This window comes from Centropristis striata, unplaced genomic scaffold (genome assembly GCF_030273125.1).
Source record: "Centropristis striata isolate RG_2023a ecotype Rhode Island unplaced genomic scaffold, C.striata_1.0 Scaffold_26, whole genome shotgun sequence".
Lineage (NCBI taxonomy): Eukaryota > Metazoa > Chordata > Actinopteri > Perciformes > Serranidae > Centropristis > Centropristis striata.
Window position 1 is genome coordinate 290579 of NW_026739042.1, and position 16486 is coordinate 307064.

Genomic DNA, 16486 nt, shown 5'->3' on the forward strand with positions numbered 1-16486 from the left:
CTACTAAGTAGAAAGGGAAGGTGTCTAGTTTTTAAATGAAATATCACGAGGTGTCCAGTATGGGTTGGCTACTGAGTCACCATACAAAATAGACCAACTGCCACAAAGCCCAACCTCTTGTCTGGTCCCACAGCCAGAAGAAAACTGTGAATTTAGGAACTTTTTGGCACTTGTGATCCTTTCTTGTGTCCTTTTAAGAAATGGTAAACTGCCCCGGTTCTTTTGTTCTAGACTTGGTTTTTACAAAAGACTCAAAACAAGTGAATACAGAGTGCAGGAGGCTTTAAGAGCCCCGGCTCTAACAGTGTTTAGATATTTAACATGATCCTGCTGGTTGTTCCTGGTCGGCCTGGGTCGCTGTGTGTTTGCTTTGAATCGTGCCGGCTGCTTGGACTCTGTAGACCTGCTCTCACCTCTTACTTTAGTGAGGTGTTTTTAGGTCTTCTGGAGGAACCGATAGGCTCAGGGACATGTTGTGGTCTTTTCAACATAATGTTATGTAACAAATCCTGATTATTGAAGGGAACTTGTGAATATAAATCCATGTGGGTGTGGGACGAGCTGCTTGGAGGTGCTACTCTGCTCCCTGAGCTCCTTATTCTTCAGTCGGCCCTCCTTCAGCTGCAGGAACACCCAGGTTATAATAATCCAGCTCCACGTCCTCCCGTCTGCAGGGCTTCTGCACCCTGTAGACCCTGTAGACCCTGTGGGTCTGGAGAGACATGACGCACACAGATGTCACTTCCTGCTCTCTTCAGTTCAATAAAACAGACAGAGTGCTTCATTTCAGTCGGCGGTCTAAACAACAGACGAGTGTCAGTACCTTAAAATAGAAGTAAGAGGCAATGTTCGCCACCAGCAGAATCAGCGGCAGGACGACCGCTCTGATGATAAAAGGTCTCGGATCTGGTGGATCTGGTGGATCTGATCAAACACACAGACACACACAGTGAGACAGTGAGGGAGGTTGGAAAGAGAGCGTTTGGTTACCAGAATAACTCTGTTTCTCTGAGCTCTGAGTGACGGATCTTCTGGCTTCTGTCCGCTGGAGGAACGCCTCTTGAAAATGGCGAGTTAGGAGCTCAGGGCTGCTGGGACAGATCTCACTCAGTTCTCAGAGAACCAGAGTTATCCTGGTAACCAAACATGCTCTGTCCTACAGTTCAGTGTTTGCTGTTGTCATTATACACTTTGTATACGTTTGGTTACTATATGAGCTGTGTAACACAATGACAGGAGTCACAGTTGCCCTCATTTATCAAACGGGCGTACGCCAGAAAGTGAGCGTAAAGTGGCCGTACGATCATTTCTACACAAGGCTCGGCATTTAGCAATTTGGACGTGAGCGGAGGGTTTGATCAGATCTCAGTCTGCTCTCAGCTCATGTAAACAAATTTGAGTCAGCGTGAAGTCCACATGTCTGAGTCTGAGAACTGATCTGAGACTATTGTATCGATGCCTGGAGCTGATAAAACTCTGCCATGTTTTTTTTATGGTGACAAACCAAAGCATGTTTTAGCTATATAATTTTTTAATAAAACATTATTAAAAATGAATACACCCTGCGACCGTGAAATTCTTTAACCAGAATACTAGCAGAGGCTATTAAATGTTGTTGTCTTCTGCTGTTTACTGTTATCTGGCTCGGATACTGGAGCGTCAGCGTCTGCTCCACCAGCCGTTCTGACCCAATAGAAACATTTCCAATCAGCCTCAGCTCCTCTGACTGGGACAGAATTATTACTAAATGTAAAGAAGTGAATAATATCTCTCCATCATAATAATAACAACAATATTTGGATATTATATAGGCTATTAGGCTTCGTATATCACCATGTATAAATGAAATATTCCAACCTCACCAGGAGTTTAATGCTCCACTGCTACTCTGCTGACAGCACCACTGATTTCCTTCCTTTTCACTTTTTTTGCTGCCGAACTAAACCAGTTTGTTGTTGCAGCTGTTGGACGTCAGCGTTTCACTTTCTGACTCTGAGAAATTCCTCTTCTTTTGGAGTAAAACTGACTTTAAAACATTGTTTACCTCCTTCAACCAAAAAGCTGTGAAAACTTTTAAGTCTGTGCTCCAAATGTAAAATATTCACTGAACTTGTTTGAGTTCATAACTATTAGTACTTTTATTTCATAAATCTCTGTCGCTGCGTATTTCTGTAAAATGTCTATTTCCTCCGGTTGTTATTTGTGACGGTACACTTTGATAATAAAGCTGATTTTAAAAAAGAAAAGGGAAAAAAATCTTATTTTTGGTCGTATTGGATCCATCGGTGCTGTAAACTCTCGGGACGAGCCATCTGGGTCAGGTATATATTATATATATTTACATATATATGTATAATAGTGCGTGGTATTTATTTGACGCTTGTTTCAAGCCGCCACATTTATCAACAGCCGACTATTTTCACTCTGTGATTGGCGAGATACGAACGTTTGATAAATCCCACGTGAACCCTGTCGTAAGACAAAATCTACACTCAGATCTGCTCTCGTTTCTACGATCGTTTGATAAATGAGGGCCAGTGTCACATGCAGAAACAACAACATGCATGAACTCTGTTGGCAGCTGATCATTTTCAGTCTGTTTGATGAATCTTCTTTAACAAACCTGTAAACATTCAGCTTACCTACAACAGAGACAGAGAGCTGACGGCTCTCAGAGGAGAAGTTATGAGAGAAAACATGGACGTGATAAACACAGCTGTAGCTTCCTTGGTGGGCGGGCTCTGCAGCAGGAAACAGGAAGTGGGCAGAGTGATTGACAGCTGGCTGGGTGAGGTTAGGAAACAGGAAGTCAGCAGAGTGATTGACAGCTGGCTGGGTGAGGTTAGGAAACAGGAAGTCAGCAGAGTGATTGACAGCTGGCTGGGTGTAGTTGATTGCTGAGGTGGAGGAGGTGAAGGAGAGCTGGAAGGAGCCTCCTGGGTACTGAGGCTGGATGGAGCAGCTGATAGTGAAGGTGGAGCCTCTGAAAACCCGAAACTCCTCCTGATGCTGCTGCTGCTGGGCCTCAGAGACCCCGTCCATGGAGGAGGACCAGGAGATGTTGGGCTGAAGCAGCAGGTCTGTAAATACAGAGAGGTGATTGGCTGAAACAGGTCTGTAAATAGAGAGAGGTGATTGGCTGAAACAGGTCTGTAAATACAGAGAGGTGATTGGCTGGAACTGGTCTGTAAATACAGAGAGGTGATTGGCTGAAACAGGTCTGTAAATACAGAGAGGTGATTGGCTGAACCAGACAGGTTCCTCCAGGTGTGTCCTGTCAGGTGAAGCTCAGCAGTCTATGTCTCCAGAAACAAGAACACTTCTCTACACTTTAGGATGTTTACAGTCCAGCCCATTATAAACCACTGACTGTCACTGTGACAGAGGAAGGAACTCACTGGAAACATTTCTGTCATTCATGATGTCATAGATGATGTCACTGACAGGCTTACCTGAACACACGAAATCCAGGATAGACCAAGAGGAATATGAAGATGAAGATGCACAGTCCCTCAGAGCAGATCCAGACTGGTCACAGTCAGAGCTGATCACCCACACAGATCTGTTTGAGGACTCCTCTCTCCGTTCTAGAGAAACAGCAGAACCACAGCCTAAGGCTCTGCAGGCAGCTGCTGCTGTCTTCAGGTTCCAGACAGAGAAACGGTCATCCACTGGTCTCCAGTCTCCTTCATGTTTCAGCTCCAGTGTTCCTGCACAGCGACTGTCTCCTCCCACCAACCTGACAGGCTCTGAACACAAACAAGAGAGTCATCAGTAAAAGAATAAAGTGAGTTTGATGAGAACAGAAATTAACCAAATGAAAGCTGCAGCTCCTCTTCTACCTGAGCAGGTGAGTCCAACAGCTCTGCCAGGTGAGCAGGTGTTTCTATCTGAGCCTGAGCTTCTACAGTCCAGGAGAGCAGACTCATTTCCTCCACACTGGAACTCTTTGGTCCACATTGGAGCCTCCCCTTCTCCATAGAGCGCCCCCTGGAGGACTGAAGGAGCCCCACAGCCAAGCTCCCTGCAGACCACCTCTGCATCCTGCTGGTCAAAGTCAGCTTCACACACTGAGGACCAGCTCTGGTTAGACTGGTCAGACTTATGCTCCAGTCTGCCTGAGCACAGACTGGTCCCATTCACCAGCCTGACAGAGTCTGGAGAGGAGAGAGAAGAGAAACAGAGAGGTAAAAGACACCAGACACAGAATGAAAAGATTCTCTCTAACTATAATCCAGTAAATCAAACTGGACTGCAGCACATTTCCAACATTAGTTCATCACTGACTACAGAACACATCTTTATAACAACAGAGACTGCTGCAATGTTCCCACTACATTTACATTCTTTACACTCCATTTCTGTTATCCACTTTAAAACAGCTTCAAGTTGTTTGCAAGCAACAACACAACATGATCATCTGTTCTCTTCCTCCTGCTCAGGAGAGATCTACAGCACAGGATAAAAATCTGTTTCCAGAATAACAGAAGTCAGCAGGCGGTCCAGGTGGAATCCTGCTCGGAGCCCTTTCCTGCCTGTCTTCTCCTCTGTCTCCCTCTTTCATTCTGTATCTCTGCCAAAAAGGTGACCTCATAAAAAAGTGATGGGGTTGGACTTCCTCCTTTTAAGGAGTTGCCATGGTGATGAACACCATGCAGGTGTGTAGATACTGACGGGTCCTGACTGGCTGAGCTGATCAACACTGTGTCCAGAACACAGAGACTGATGGTCTGAAGATACTCTGGACTATCTCTCCTTTTCTACTTTTCACAATCTCGTGAATAATTGGTGATTGAATTGGTGGTTTAATGAAATGCTGTTTTTCCCCCTTTGTTTTAATCTAGGGCACAATGATGTTGGCCTTTGGAATTATGTTTGGATTATTGTTTTAGTTATTAGGAACAAAAGAACCACGACACGTTAGAAAATATTATAAACCACAATAAAACAAGGAATATGAAGAATACTGAGAAGAGTTACTGAATGAATATACGTTTGTTTTGCAAGGAGAGAATTTGTTCGGTAGGCTTTGCTATAAAATGGGAGGTAAAGGGGCAAACTTAATTATAATTTAATTTTTCAACACAGCCACTAGTCTGCTGCATAATGTTGAAGGACAAATAGATGTGGGTGTGTGTTTATGTGTTTGTGTATATGTGCTTGTTATATGTGTGCATGTTAGTGTGTGTTTATGTGTTTGTGTATGTGTGCTTGTTATATGTGTGCATGTTAGTGTGTGTTTATGTGTTTGTGTATGTGTGCTTGTTATATGTGTGCATGTTAGTGTGTGTTTATGTGTTTGTGTAGGTGTGCTTGTTATATGTGTGCATGTCAGTGTGTGTTTATGCTACGGCTGCAGCATGTAATTTTAGTTGGTAATTTTGCTATGATAATGGGTTTTCTAAATTGGAAGGTTTAATTGGTAATGTTTGATAAGCTGCCTAAGAAAGGGCTTAGAATTGCCCACCTGAACATATGCAGTATCAGGAATAAATTGACTGAAGTTGCTGATGTACTGTTGGTAAATACTTTACACATCAGTCAGAAGCTCATTTAGACGTTACATTTGAGGATTCATCATTGATGATAAATGGATATAATATTTTTTGAAAAGACAGGAATTCATATGGTGGAGGGGTTGCTTGTTGTATTCAAAGTCATATACCTGCTCTAGTTCGGGATGACCTGATGACATCTGATACTGAAGTACTCTGGTTACAAATTCACCTGACACATCTTAAACCAATATTACTAGGATGCTGTTACAGGCCCCCTAATGCTAATAGCTGCTATTGAGACAGGATTTGTGGTATGCTAGATCATGTGAGTAGTACTAATCATGAAATGTACTTTTTGGGTGATATGAATGTAGACTGGAATTCCTCTTGTTGTCCAATGAAAATGAAACTTGTGGATACATGTGCTGCTCGTAGTTTCTAGCAGGTTGTAAAGAATCCCACCAGAATAAGTTTGAAGGGTGACGGCACCAGAGCTGCTACTTGTATTGATCACAGATATGTAAATGTACCTGAGGTTTGTTCTGCCTCCATATCTGTCCCTATAGGTTGTAGTGACCATAACCTTGTAGCTATCGTAAGGAAAACAAAAGTTCCCAAGCCTGGTGTTAAGATATTAAAGAAAAGATCTTTCAATCATTTCAATAAGGAAGATATCAAGAATGCTGAATGGTCCGAGGCGTTCTCAATGCAAGATCCAGAGGAAGAACTTTTAGCTTTCAATAGAATACTTATGGCAGTGGTGAACCATCATGCACCAGTCAGAAAGTTTACAGTTAGAAATGTTAACACCTCATGGTTGGACGAAGAACTAAAAGGATGAAGGAAAGGGATCAAGCTAAATTGTCAGCAATTTCATCAGGTCTTAAATCTGACTGGCAAGTTTACTGTAAACTAAGAAACTTTATAACCAAAACTAACAAGAAGAAAAATAAATTGTATTATGAAGATAGAATCAATGAAATCAAACAGGATAGCAAACACTTATGGAAAACTTTGAACAATTTATTAAGAGGGAACTGAGGGAGGTTTTCTCACAAAGCCAGTAGACATAGCAAATCATTTAAACAGCTACTTAATGACAAAAATAGATAAATTGGAAAGTAGTGTCAGCTTACAGTCCAATAATATAGACTTATCTCTTCAGTTAATAGCCGAGATTATGGAAGGCAAAACGTATAGTTTTGAATTCAATCAAGTTAGAGTTACTAAAATTGAACTGATGCTGATGACATGTGAGGATAAATCTCCAGGAGTTGATGACTTTGATGGTAAACTCCTCAAACCTATTACTGGACTAATTGCACCTATGGTCACACACATTATTTATCAATGCTTCAAGGAAAACAAGTGTCCACAATCATGGAAAATATCCAAAGAAGTGACTATACCAAAAAATAATAGACTACCGTTGTCTGAGACCAACAGTCGATCCATTAGCCTAGTGCCGATTCTACGTAAAATAATGGAGAAAATTGTACATGAACAGATTCAGTCTCACTTTGCCCAAAATAATTTAATATTTAGCAGCAGCAACAGTTGATGATTTCAATGTGAATTTAGCCAGTGAGATGACTCAGGTGGTGGACTGGATCAATAACAATAAACTGATCTTGAATGTGTCTAAAACAAATTGTATAATAATCGGTACAAATCATTCTTTAAGTTCAAAACCAAAGCTTAATCTCACAATAAATAAAACGGTGATAAAACAACTAGAAGTAGTAAAACTTCTAGGAGTCATCATTTACAATAAACTATCATGGGATAAACATATAAAAAAGGTTGTCAATAATCAAAAGATGTGCTGAATATTTAACGTATCAACTTGTTAAGCAAGTGATACAGACTTTGGTTTTGTCTTATTTAGACGACTGCTCTATAGTCTGGTTTATTACTTCATTGAGTAATATAAGGAAGTTGCAGTTGGTCCAGAATAAAGCAGCAAGAGGAGCTATTTACTTTAATAACTGATGTTATTAAAATGAACAAATCATTAGGTTGGTTAGATATAAAAACTAGATTTTTGTCATTACTGATGGTTTTTATTAAGAATGTCATAATAACCTCTTATTAAATGTAGATAGGTTTAAAAAAAACAACTTAGAAGTCATTATCTAAATATCAACTTTAATTGATGCAGCTGTCTTTTTCTGTTGTTTTGTATTAGTTTTGTGATGTCAATCATGTTTTATGTGAAATGTAATTACGTATTGTCTGTGTGTTCTTTGTGTTTCATGTTATGTATTCATATAATGTATGTCATGTCTGTTATCATTCTGTGTATTTCTACATTGTATTTGTCACATTGAAATATGATGATAGAGCCCAGGAAGAATAGCTGCTGCTTTGCAAAAGCTAATGGGGATCTAAATAAAAACAAACAAACAAACATTTTCATTCAATAGTTTACGTGTTCTTTTTAATTTTGATGTTGAATGCAGCTACATAAAATTAAAATCATTTTTTCGTGTGTAAAAACTAGCATGTGGTCTCATTTCTATGCATATGGAACATGATGCAGATTCAGTGTGTGTGCATGACTGCTTGAAATAAGGGGCGGGGTCGGAGCCACCAAGAGTTAGAAACAGCCTGCTAGCTGCTGCGTCTGAGTTGGACGAGCTGCTGGAGACGATGCACCTGTACTGAGAAAAGCTGCAGCATGTTGCCAATGACAGAATGAGATGGAGAGATCTGACTGCAGCCTTGTTATGTTTAAAGGAGATAAAGAGGAGTAAAGTTAGTAAGGTAGAGGAAAACGTTGAGCTGTAGCCATGAATCCAAATGTCTGCTGCTGACTGTTAGCTAGCTTTAACTTGAACCGTTATCGTTCTCATCAGTCGAGTGTGAACTAACTGTTAATGTTCACATTAATACTAGCGAGCTCAACGTTACCTCACTGACTTGGGTTGAATTCTGTTACAGCTGCATCTGTCGTGAGGTGAGACGAGCAGACAGCACAGCACAGCCAGCCCACAGCAGTGGAGCTGGGGAGCGACACAGAGACGCTGCAAACATCGGAGCTGCTGACACAAAACCGGACACTCTGCTGCTTCAACTCACAATCATTCAAAGTCAAGTTTTAAATGTGAGAGAAAGTGAGAGGATTTACTGTGAGACAAACATACAGAAAAACAGAGGAGCATTAGGAGGAGGCTGTGCTCTGGACCAGAGTCCAGTAAATCATGTCACGCCCAGGAAAAGAGGAAGACATGGTGTCTCCTGCCCAGGTACGTGATGTGCTTGATCAACACAAAACTTTTTTCACTCAACTGTTAGAGCAGCAAGAACGCAATTTTAAGAACTGCATGCAAATCTTGGCAGATGCATCAAACAAAAGAGTGGATGGACTCTCCAAAGAACTCAGTGAGCTGAGAGAGAGCATCCATTTCACTCAGAAAGACGTGGAAGACCTGACAGCAAAGGAAAAATCAAACAGCATGATTAGTTCTAAAATACAATTGGACATATCTAAAAGGAATGACCTTTTCCTATCACTAACAGAGAAAAGAGATTATCTAGAAGGGCAATCACGCAGAAATAATATTGTCATTGATGGTATCCAAGAAACTGCAAATGAAAACTGGTCCGAGTCGGAAGAGAAGGGACGGAAACTGATCTCTGAGAAGCTACAACTGGACCAGCGCTGCACTGAAATGGAACGTGCACCGGACAGGGAAACCTGTTACCAACAGAGAAAGACCAAGACCGATCATTGTCAGACTTCTCAAATTCAAGGACAAACTTGCCATCTTGGAGAGGGCAAAAAATCTCAAGGGATCTAACATATACATTAATGAGGATTACACTGAAGCTGTAAGGCAAAAACACAAGGAACTCTTGCCAGCCATGAAGGCTCGTGCTCGTGGGGACATTGCCTACTTGCGGCATGACAAGCTGATTGTCCATGAAAAATAACAGATCTGTATAACTCATGAACCGGATCATCCCCCCATTGTATCTCATTCATATTAGTATTTGATCACATCTCATGACGTTAAAAAACATCTGTCAAAAACATCAGAGATGTGTGAAACTCTTGGACTTCACTTGTGGACTTTGCCAACGTCTATTCCATCAATAATGTACGCCCACTAATGAGTTAAATGCTAATAATTGGATACACTGGACATGTGATGAATGTATTACTGTTTCCCTTCCATAGTCTCAATAATAATGAATGCATTAGCCTCTTGTCTGGGATAAAAAAAACACAATTACCCCGATCACTTAGTCTTTAATCCATTTAAAATCAATAATGAAAATGATTTGCAGTGTAATGGCTGTTATGACCCAGACTCAAACTTTTTAAATTTAGCAACAGATGGGTCAGCAAATTGTAAATATTATGATGAGAGTCAGTTTAACTGCTTCTGTCCTGCTCTCCCATTAGGTATAAATGTATTTTCTTCCTTTCATCTCAATATACGCAGCCTTCCTAAGAACTATGACTTTTTAATTCATTACTTGTCCAATTTGGAACATGAATTTTCTGTTATTGGCCTTTCAGAAACTTGGTTGGCTAAAGATGTGGAATCTAGCTATGACTTATCCAATTATAATGCTGTTCATTACTGCAGAGAGTTAAGAGTAGGAGGTGGAGTATCCCTCTTTCTGCATAAAGATATCCACTTTATCCATAGAGAAGATCTTATGTTACAATCTCAATATGTTATTGCAGAATCTGTTTTTGTGGAAATCCCCTCTTGTTCCTACTTTGGTGGAAAACATGTGATAATTGGCTGTATATATCGTCCTCCTGATACTGATATTGATCACTTTTCTGAGGCTCTTTCAATTACACTAGATCTGATAAACAAGGAGGGAAAATGATGTTATCTGCTTGGAGACTATAATATCAATTTGTTCATGAGTGAGAAACACACAAACAGGACATTTTTTGAATACCATGTATTCCAGTTATCTGTATCCTTTGATCTATAAGCCCACCAGAGTAACAAGTACTTCTGCTACTCTAATCGATAACATTTTTACAAACTCTTTAGGTCATAAAACTCAAAGCGGTGTTCTATATGCAGATATTTCAGAGCATTTACCAATATTTCAGTTTACATTTGCTAATGCAAACAAACAGACATCTAATGATTACAAATACTGACTGTTAAACAAGAAAAATACAGATCGTTTTAAATCTTTGATTGGTGATATATCTTGGGAAAATGTTCTTAAAGAATGTGATGTAGAAATAGCCTATCAAGTCTTTATGGACTCATTTAATTCAGTCTTTCATGAATGTTTTCCCCTGGTCAAATATGATAAAAAGAGGGACTCTAATTATGGCAAACCTTGGTTTACCACTGGCTTAAAAAAATATTCTGTAAAAAAAAACAAATTATATAAAAAATTCTTATCAAACCCATGCCTATTGAATTCTACAAATTACAAGAAATATAAAAACAAATTCACCCACTTACTTCGTATATCAAAAAATAATGACTTCACTCAGAAATGTAAGGAATCTGCTAATGTTAGATCCACTTGGAAAAACATCAATCTATTATTAAACAAAACAAAAGCATCTTCTGCACTCCCATCACGATTTTTGAGTGACGGGAGAATAATAAACAACCCATATGATATATCCTGTAGTTTTAATCACTTTTTTGTTAATGTGGGTGTTTCTCTCTCTAGTAGAATCAAGAAGACAGCTGGAAGTCCACTTGACTACTTGCATGGTCATGGTCAGAGGCCTGTAGAAGCCCTTTTGGGTTTCTTGCCGCTACCTTGCACCTTCCTTTTGTTGTTATCTCTTTATCCTTGTCCTTTGTCTTATTTGTGCAAAATAAAAAAAACTTCAAAACTTCAAAAACTTCAAGTCAGAGGATGGCATGGTTCACGTCCTGGATGTGTGTGTGTGTGTGTGTGTGTGTGTGTGTGTGTTGCACAAATCGTGCAGTCGGTTTCACTGTATTGTAATGTTAGACAATTTCTTTTCTTTCAAATATCTGCACTAAATGAGTTTTCATCCTCCCTGATACGAGGATGTGAGTCCACTAAAGCTCTGCTAGCAGCCGGGTTTACAATACTCTGATGGAAACTCTTGGCTTACTCTCAAGTCAGTCAAGTCAAGTCAAATTTATTTATATAGCGCATTTACAGACGGCTGAGCCGCACCAAAGTGCTTCACATAAAAGTGCAAAAAGTGCAATAAAATACAGAATTGACAAAGGTAAAAAGAGACTAAAACTAAACAAAACAAAACAAAACAAAACAGCAACCAAACAACTTTAATTGTAGGCAAGAGAAAAGAGGTGGGTTTTTAAGTGAGACTTAAAGACATTTAGGGACTGCGCTGCACGGATGTGGAGGGGGAGGCAGTTCCAGAGTCTGGGGGCTGCTACTGAGAAGGCCCTGTCGCCCCTTGTCTTTAGTCTGGACCTGGGCACCTCCAACAGCAGCTGGTCAGCTGACCGTAGAGCTCTGGAGGGGGTGTGGTGGTGCAGAAGGTCAGACAGGTATGTAGGGGCCAGACCATGGAGGGATTTGTAGACAGTTAGAAGTAGTTTATAGTTGATGCGGTGACGGATGGGGAGCCAGTGGAGTGATGCGAGGACCGGGGTGATGTGATCATGTTTTTTAGTGCAGGTGAGGAGTCTGGCGGCTGAGTTTTGGACCAACTGCAGGCGGCGAAGCTGCAATTGATCCATGCCGGTGTAGAGGGCGTTACAGTAGTCCAGTTGTGATGTGATGAAGGCATGGATAGTTTTCTCCAAGTCACTCTGAGGCAGGTAGGCTTTTGTCTTGGCTAGAGTTCTCAGGTGGAAAAAGCTTCTCCTCACCACTGCACTAACCTGCTGTTCAAACTTAAAAGCACTGTCAAAAATCACACCAAGATTTTTGACAGAAGGCCGGATGTTGGAGGCTAGAGGGCCTAGGGCATCAGTGGAGAAGGCCGGAGAGGTTTTTCCAAAAATAATGACCTCCGTCTTGCTCTCATTCAGGTTGAGGAAGTTTTCACCCATCCATGATCTGATGTCAGCCAGACAATCAAGCAGTGGCTGGAGTGCAGCCTGCCCATCAACCTTAAGAGGCAGATATAGCTGGACGTCGTCGGCAAAGCAGTGGAAGGAGATGTTGTGTTTGACCAGGATGTCCCCTAGGGGTAAAATATATAACAGGAAGAGGATGGGACCTAGTATAGAGCCCTGAGGGACCCCACAGGTGAGGGGGGCAACAGAGGAGAAGAAATCCCCAAGCAGGACAGAGAAGCTCCTGTCAGCCAGGTAGGACTGGAAGAACTTCAGGGCTGTGCCTTTGATGCCAACTTGGTGCTCGAGCCGAGACAGCAGGATCCTGTGATCCACCGTGTCAAAGGCTGCTGTGAGATCGAGGAGCACTAGGATCACAGGACTCCCTGAGTCAACGACTAAGAGCAGGTCGTTTAGCACTCTCAGCAGTGCAGTTTCTGTGCTGTGGGCTGTTCTGAAGCCAGACTGGAATTTTTCATAGATTTTGTTATTGGTGAGAAAGGCTTTCAGTTGGATGTAGACTTCTCGCTCGAGGAGTTTAGACAGGAAGGGTAGTTTGGAAATTGGTCTGAAGTTTGAGAGAATGGAGGGGTCGAGGTTGGGTTTTTTTAGTAGTGGCTGCACCACGGCGAACTTGAAGGCAGCCGGGACACAACCAGTGGAGAGGATGGAATTAAACAACAGTAGAAGGAAGGGGGCAACTGTGTTGAAGACTGTAGCATCCTTAAGTAGACGGGGGGGTAGACAGTCAGAGGGGCAGTTAGAAGGCTGCAGGTGTCTGACTGCATCGGAGAGGGAGGATAGGGTAATGGGCTCAAACTGCTCGAAGACAGCCGGCTGGGGAAGGGGGGGAGGCGGGGGGAGGGGGCTGGCAGAGGTATCAGAGGGCCTGAGTGCTGCGACCTTGTCAATGAAGAATTTTTGAAAGTTTTCACAGAGGGCAGGTGAGGGCACAACAGGGGATTCATTACGGGGATTTATGAGAGAATTTAGAGTCTTGAAGAGAAACTGAGGTTTGTGACTGTTTCTGGAGACCAGGGTGGAAATGTACTGTGATTTGGCAGTTTTAACGGCTCGTTGGTAGTCCACTAGGCGACTTCGGAGGATTTGGAGGGACACGTGGAGGCGGTCCTTCTGCCACTTGCGCTCAGCCTGCCTACAGGAGCGTCTGAGGACACGCGTTGCATCATTGAGCCATGGTGTTAACTGGGCTTTAGCTTGTTTGGGTTTGAGAGGGGCAACAGAGTCCAGAATGTCAGTGCAAGCTGATGAGAATGCAGAATGAAGCTGATCAGCACTACACTCAGAGATAATGTCCAGTTGTGGCCAATACAGGGGTGAATCATTGAAAGCGGCTGAAAAATGCCCAGCAGTGGATGAGTTAATTGTGCGTGAGGTCCGTTTGGTGACACTAGGGTTACTACCTGGGTGTGGGACTGATACAGTGAACAGAATTGGGGAATGGTCAGAGAAAGACATGGCACAGATTTCAGTCACCGAGGCAGAAACACCATAAGACAGCACAAGATCAAGTGTGTGACCCTTTTCATGTGTTGGACCGGTGACAGCTTGCTTAAGACTAAATGAATCTAGAAGGTTCAGAAAGTCCCGGGTCAGAGGTTGAGACTCGCAGCAAACATGGACATTAAAGTCACCACAAATTATTAAGTGGTCATACTTCACCAATAGCCCAGACAAAAAATCAGCAAAGTCATTGATGAAGTCTTTGTTGAATTTAGGAGGGCGATACACCACTGCACACAATATGGGAGAAGACATAATTAATTCAAAGAGCTGTAGTTCAAAGCTAGCAAAACCAGAGTGTGGAATCTGCCGACAGTGAAAAAACGACTTGTAAACAGAAGCAATGCCTCCGCCTCTCCCAGTCGCACGGGGAGAATTCAGGAAGTTACAGTCCGGTGGGAGAAGTTCAGAGAACGGCGTGTTATCACCGGTAGAGAGCCAGGTCTCACACAGAAATAGAAAGTCTAACTCCCGAGAGATAAAGAAGTCGTTCAGCATGAACGTTTTGCTCGCTAGTGACCGCACGTTAATCAACGCCAACCGGAGGGTTAGCTCGTCGCTAGCCGCTTGTGCGGTGCGCCTCAACAGGCGAAGGCTAGAGTGGTCAACACCACGACTGCACCTACCGGGGGATCGCCGGCCGGCCGAGCCAGGAGTGGAGATTTGAGTACGTCGCGGTCCGGTCGGCGCTGTCGGGACGGCTGGAGGGGCTGGAGACAACGATGGCCGAGGTAGTGGAGCAGCACCGCGGTCGAGGACGGCTTCAGCAGGAGTAGCAGGCGAGACACAGGCAACAGGACGGAGGCATCGCGCCAGACGCCGGGCGGCAGCTCGGTGTGAGGGCAGCTGGATCTTGATCTTCACCAGCAGACCTCCCCTCCTTCCTCGTCTCCTGGAACGCTTTTTGCGAGAAGGGACCACAGACTGGCGGCGCAGGTAAGCTGGGATACCTGACAGCTCAGGAGGGGGAGAACTGGTCCAGTCTCCTTGATCGGTTCTGGTTGCCCGAGCCACAGGAAATTTTAGGTCGCGGATGTTAAGCAGGGCTTGGCGATCGTAGCACAGAATGGCAGAAACATCCAGATAGACACTTAGAAACAGGGCTACAACAAACAATAGACAGAGCGCCCGTGGAAGACGAATCGCCGAACAGACTGGCGCCATCTTGCAGAGACGGTGTGAGAGCTCTCATTCATGATGTCATAGATGATGTCACTGACAGGCTTACTTGAACAGACGAGACCCAGGATAAACGGAGAGGAACGTGAAGATGCACACTCCCTCAGAGCAGATCCAGACTGGACACAGTCAGAGCTGATCTTCCACACAGATCTGACTGAGGACTCCTCTCTCCATTCTAGAGAAACAGCAGAACCACAGTCTAACTCTCTGCAGGCAGCTCCTGCTGTCTTCAGGGTCCAGATAGAGTTATAGTCTTCATCCACTGGTCTCCATTCTCCTCCATGTTTCACCTCCAGTGTTCCTGCACAGCAACTGTCTCCTCCCACCAACCTGACAGACTCTGAACACAAACAAGAGAGTCATCACTCAAAGAAGTGAATTTAATTAGAATTAAACTGCTACAGCTGGCTGCTTATTCTGCTTTAATGATTCATTATTTCTATGTTCTCTATTTTATATTTCTCTTCTCTACCTGTTGAGTTGAGTTTTCCTTCAGCCTGGAGTCCTGACAACAAAATCAGAAGATAAACATCAGAATAAAGCAGCATGATTGGAGCTGTGGACAGAATTAACTCTCTCAGGTTGTTTTGTCAAGGTAATACAAGTTATAATAATAATAAGTATTATTATTATTATTATTATTATTATTATTACTAGTAATAATAATTATCATTATTACTATTAATGATTATAATTATTATTATTATTACCACCACAGTTTAAAATGTTTGAACAGCAACAGTTAAAGAAGTAAGGGAACTAGTTGTCAAACAGAAATCTGCTAGTGAATAAAGAGAAAAAAGAAACCTCCAGAAAGTGACTGTTTTTGAGAGGTTCCACAGTAACGTGGAAGTTCTAAGACAAGAGTGAATTAACATTCATATCTGTCAGCTGTCAGCAAGGGCGTAGGTTTGGTCTCAACATTGGTAGGGACAATATAACAGCATAACCTGCATGTACATTATTTGCTGGGGATGGGACATTAAAAAGACCAAACTGATGGACGGGGTCGGGGCTACATTTCTTGTGAATGTGAATCTAATGAATAGGTCAGCTCAATGATCAATGCAAAAAAAAAGTGTATTGACTGTATTAACTTTCACTTCCCAGTAATATTACAGTGAAATAGAAAGTGTATTCTCATATTCACCATTATGTTACAACACAACATTATAAACGGTCAGGGTATCATAGTATAATTCCTTTTTCTGTCTAAACGAAAATACGAAAAAAGGAAAACAGTGCCCCCTTTTCCTTTTTTCGTTTTAAACCAAA

General features: G+C 42.3%; 1 protein-coding gene across 1 annotated transcript; it reads right to left on the reverse strand.

Annotated features, from left to right (window-relative positions):
* Positions 1-595: 595 nt before the first annotated feature.
* On the reverse strand, positions 596-15824 carry LOC131967753 (scavenger receptor cysteine-rich type 1 protein M130-like). The gene is made up of 7 exons (XM_059328694.1): positions 15684-15824; positions 15258-15551; positions 3843-4157; positions 3453-3749; positions 2643-3080; positions 824-924; positions 596-712 (listed from the first exon to the last, which is right to left on the reverse strand). Exons 1-7 carry the CDS (start codon positions 15757-15759, stop codon positions 596-598), a joined length of 1638 nt encoding a protein of 545 aa, XP_059184677.1. The 5' UTR covers positions 15760-15824.
* Positions 15825-16486: the final 662 nt, after the last annotated feature.

Bases quoted from the DNA above. Each gene is read 5' to 3' on its own strand.
- LOC131967753 (XM_059328694.1), bottom strand. From the start codon at position 15,759: ATGCTGCTTTATTCTGATGTTTATCTTCTGATTTTGTTGTCAGGACTC. The intron at 3,750-3,842 runs GTAGAAGAGGAG...GTTTGTGTTCAG, and splicing joins TGTTGGACTCACCTGCTCAG to AGCCTGTCAGGTTGGTGGGA. The intron at 3,081-3,452 runs GTAAGCCTGTCA...CTGTATTTACAG, and splicing joins CCTGGATTTCGTGTGTTCAG to ACCTGCTGCTTCAGCCCAAC.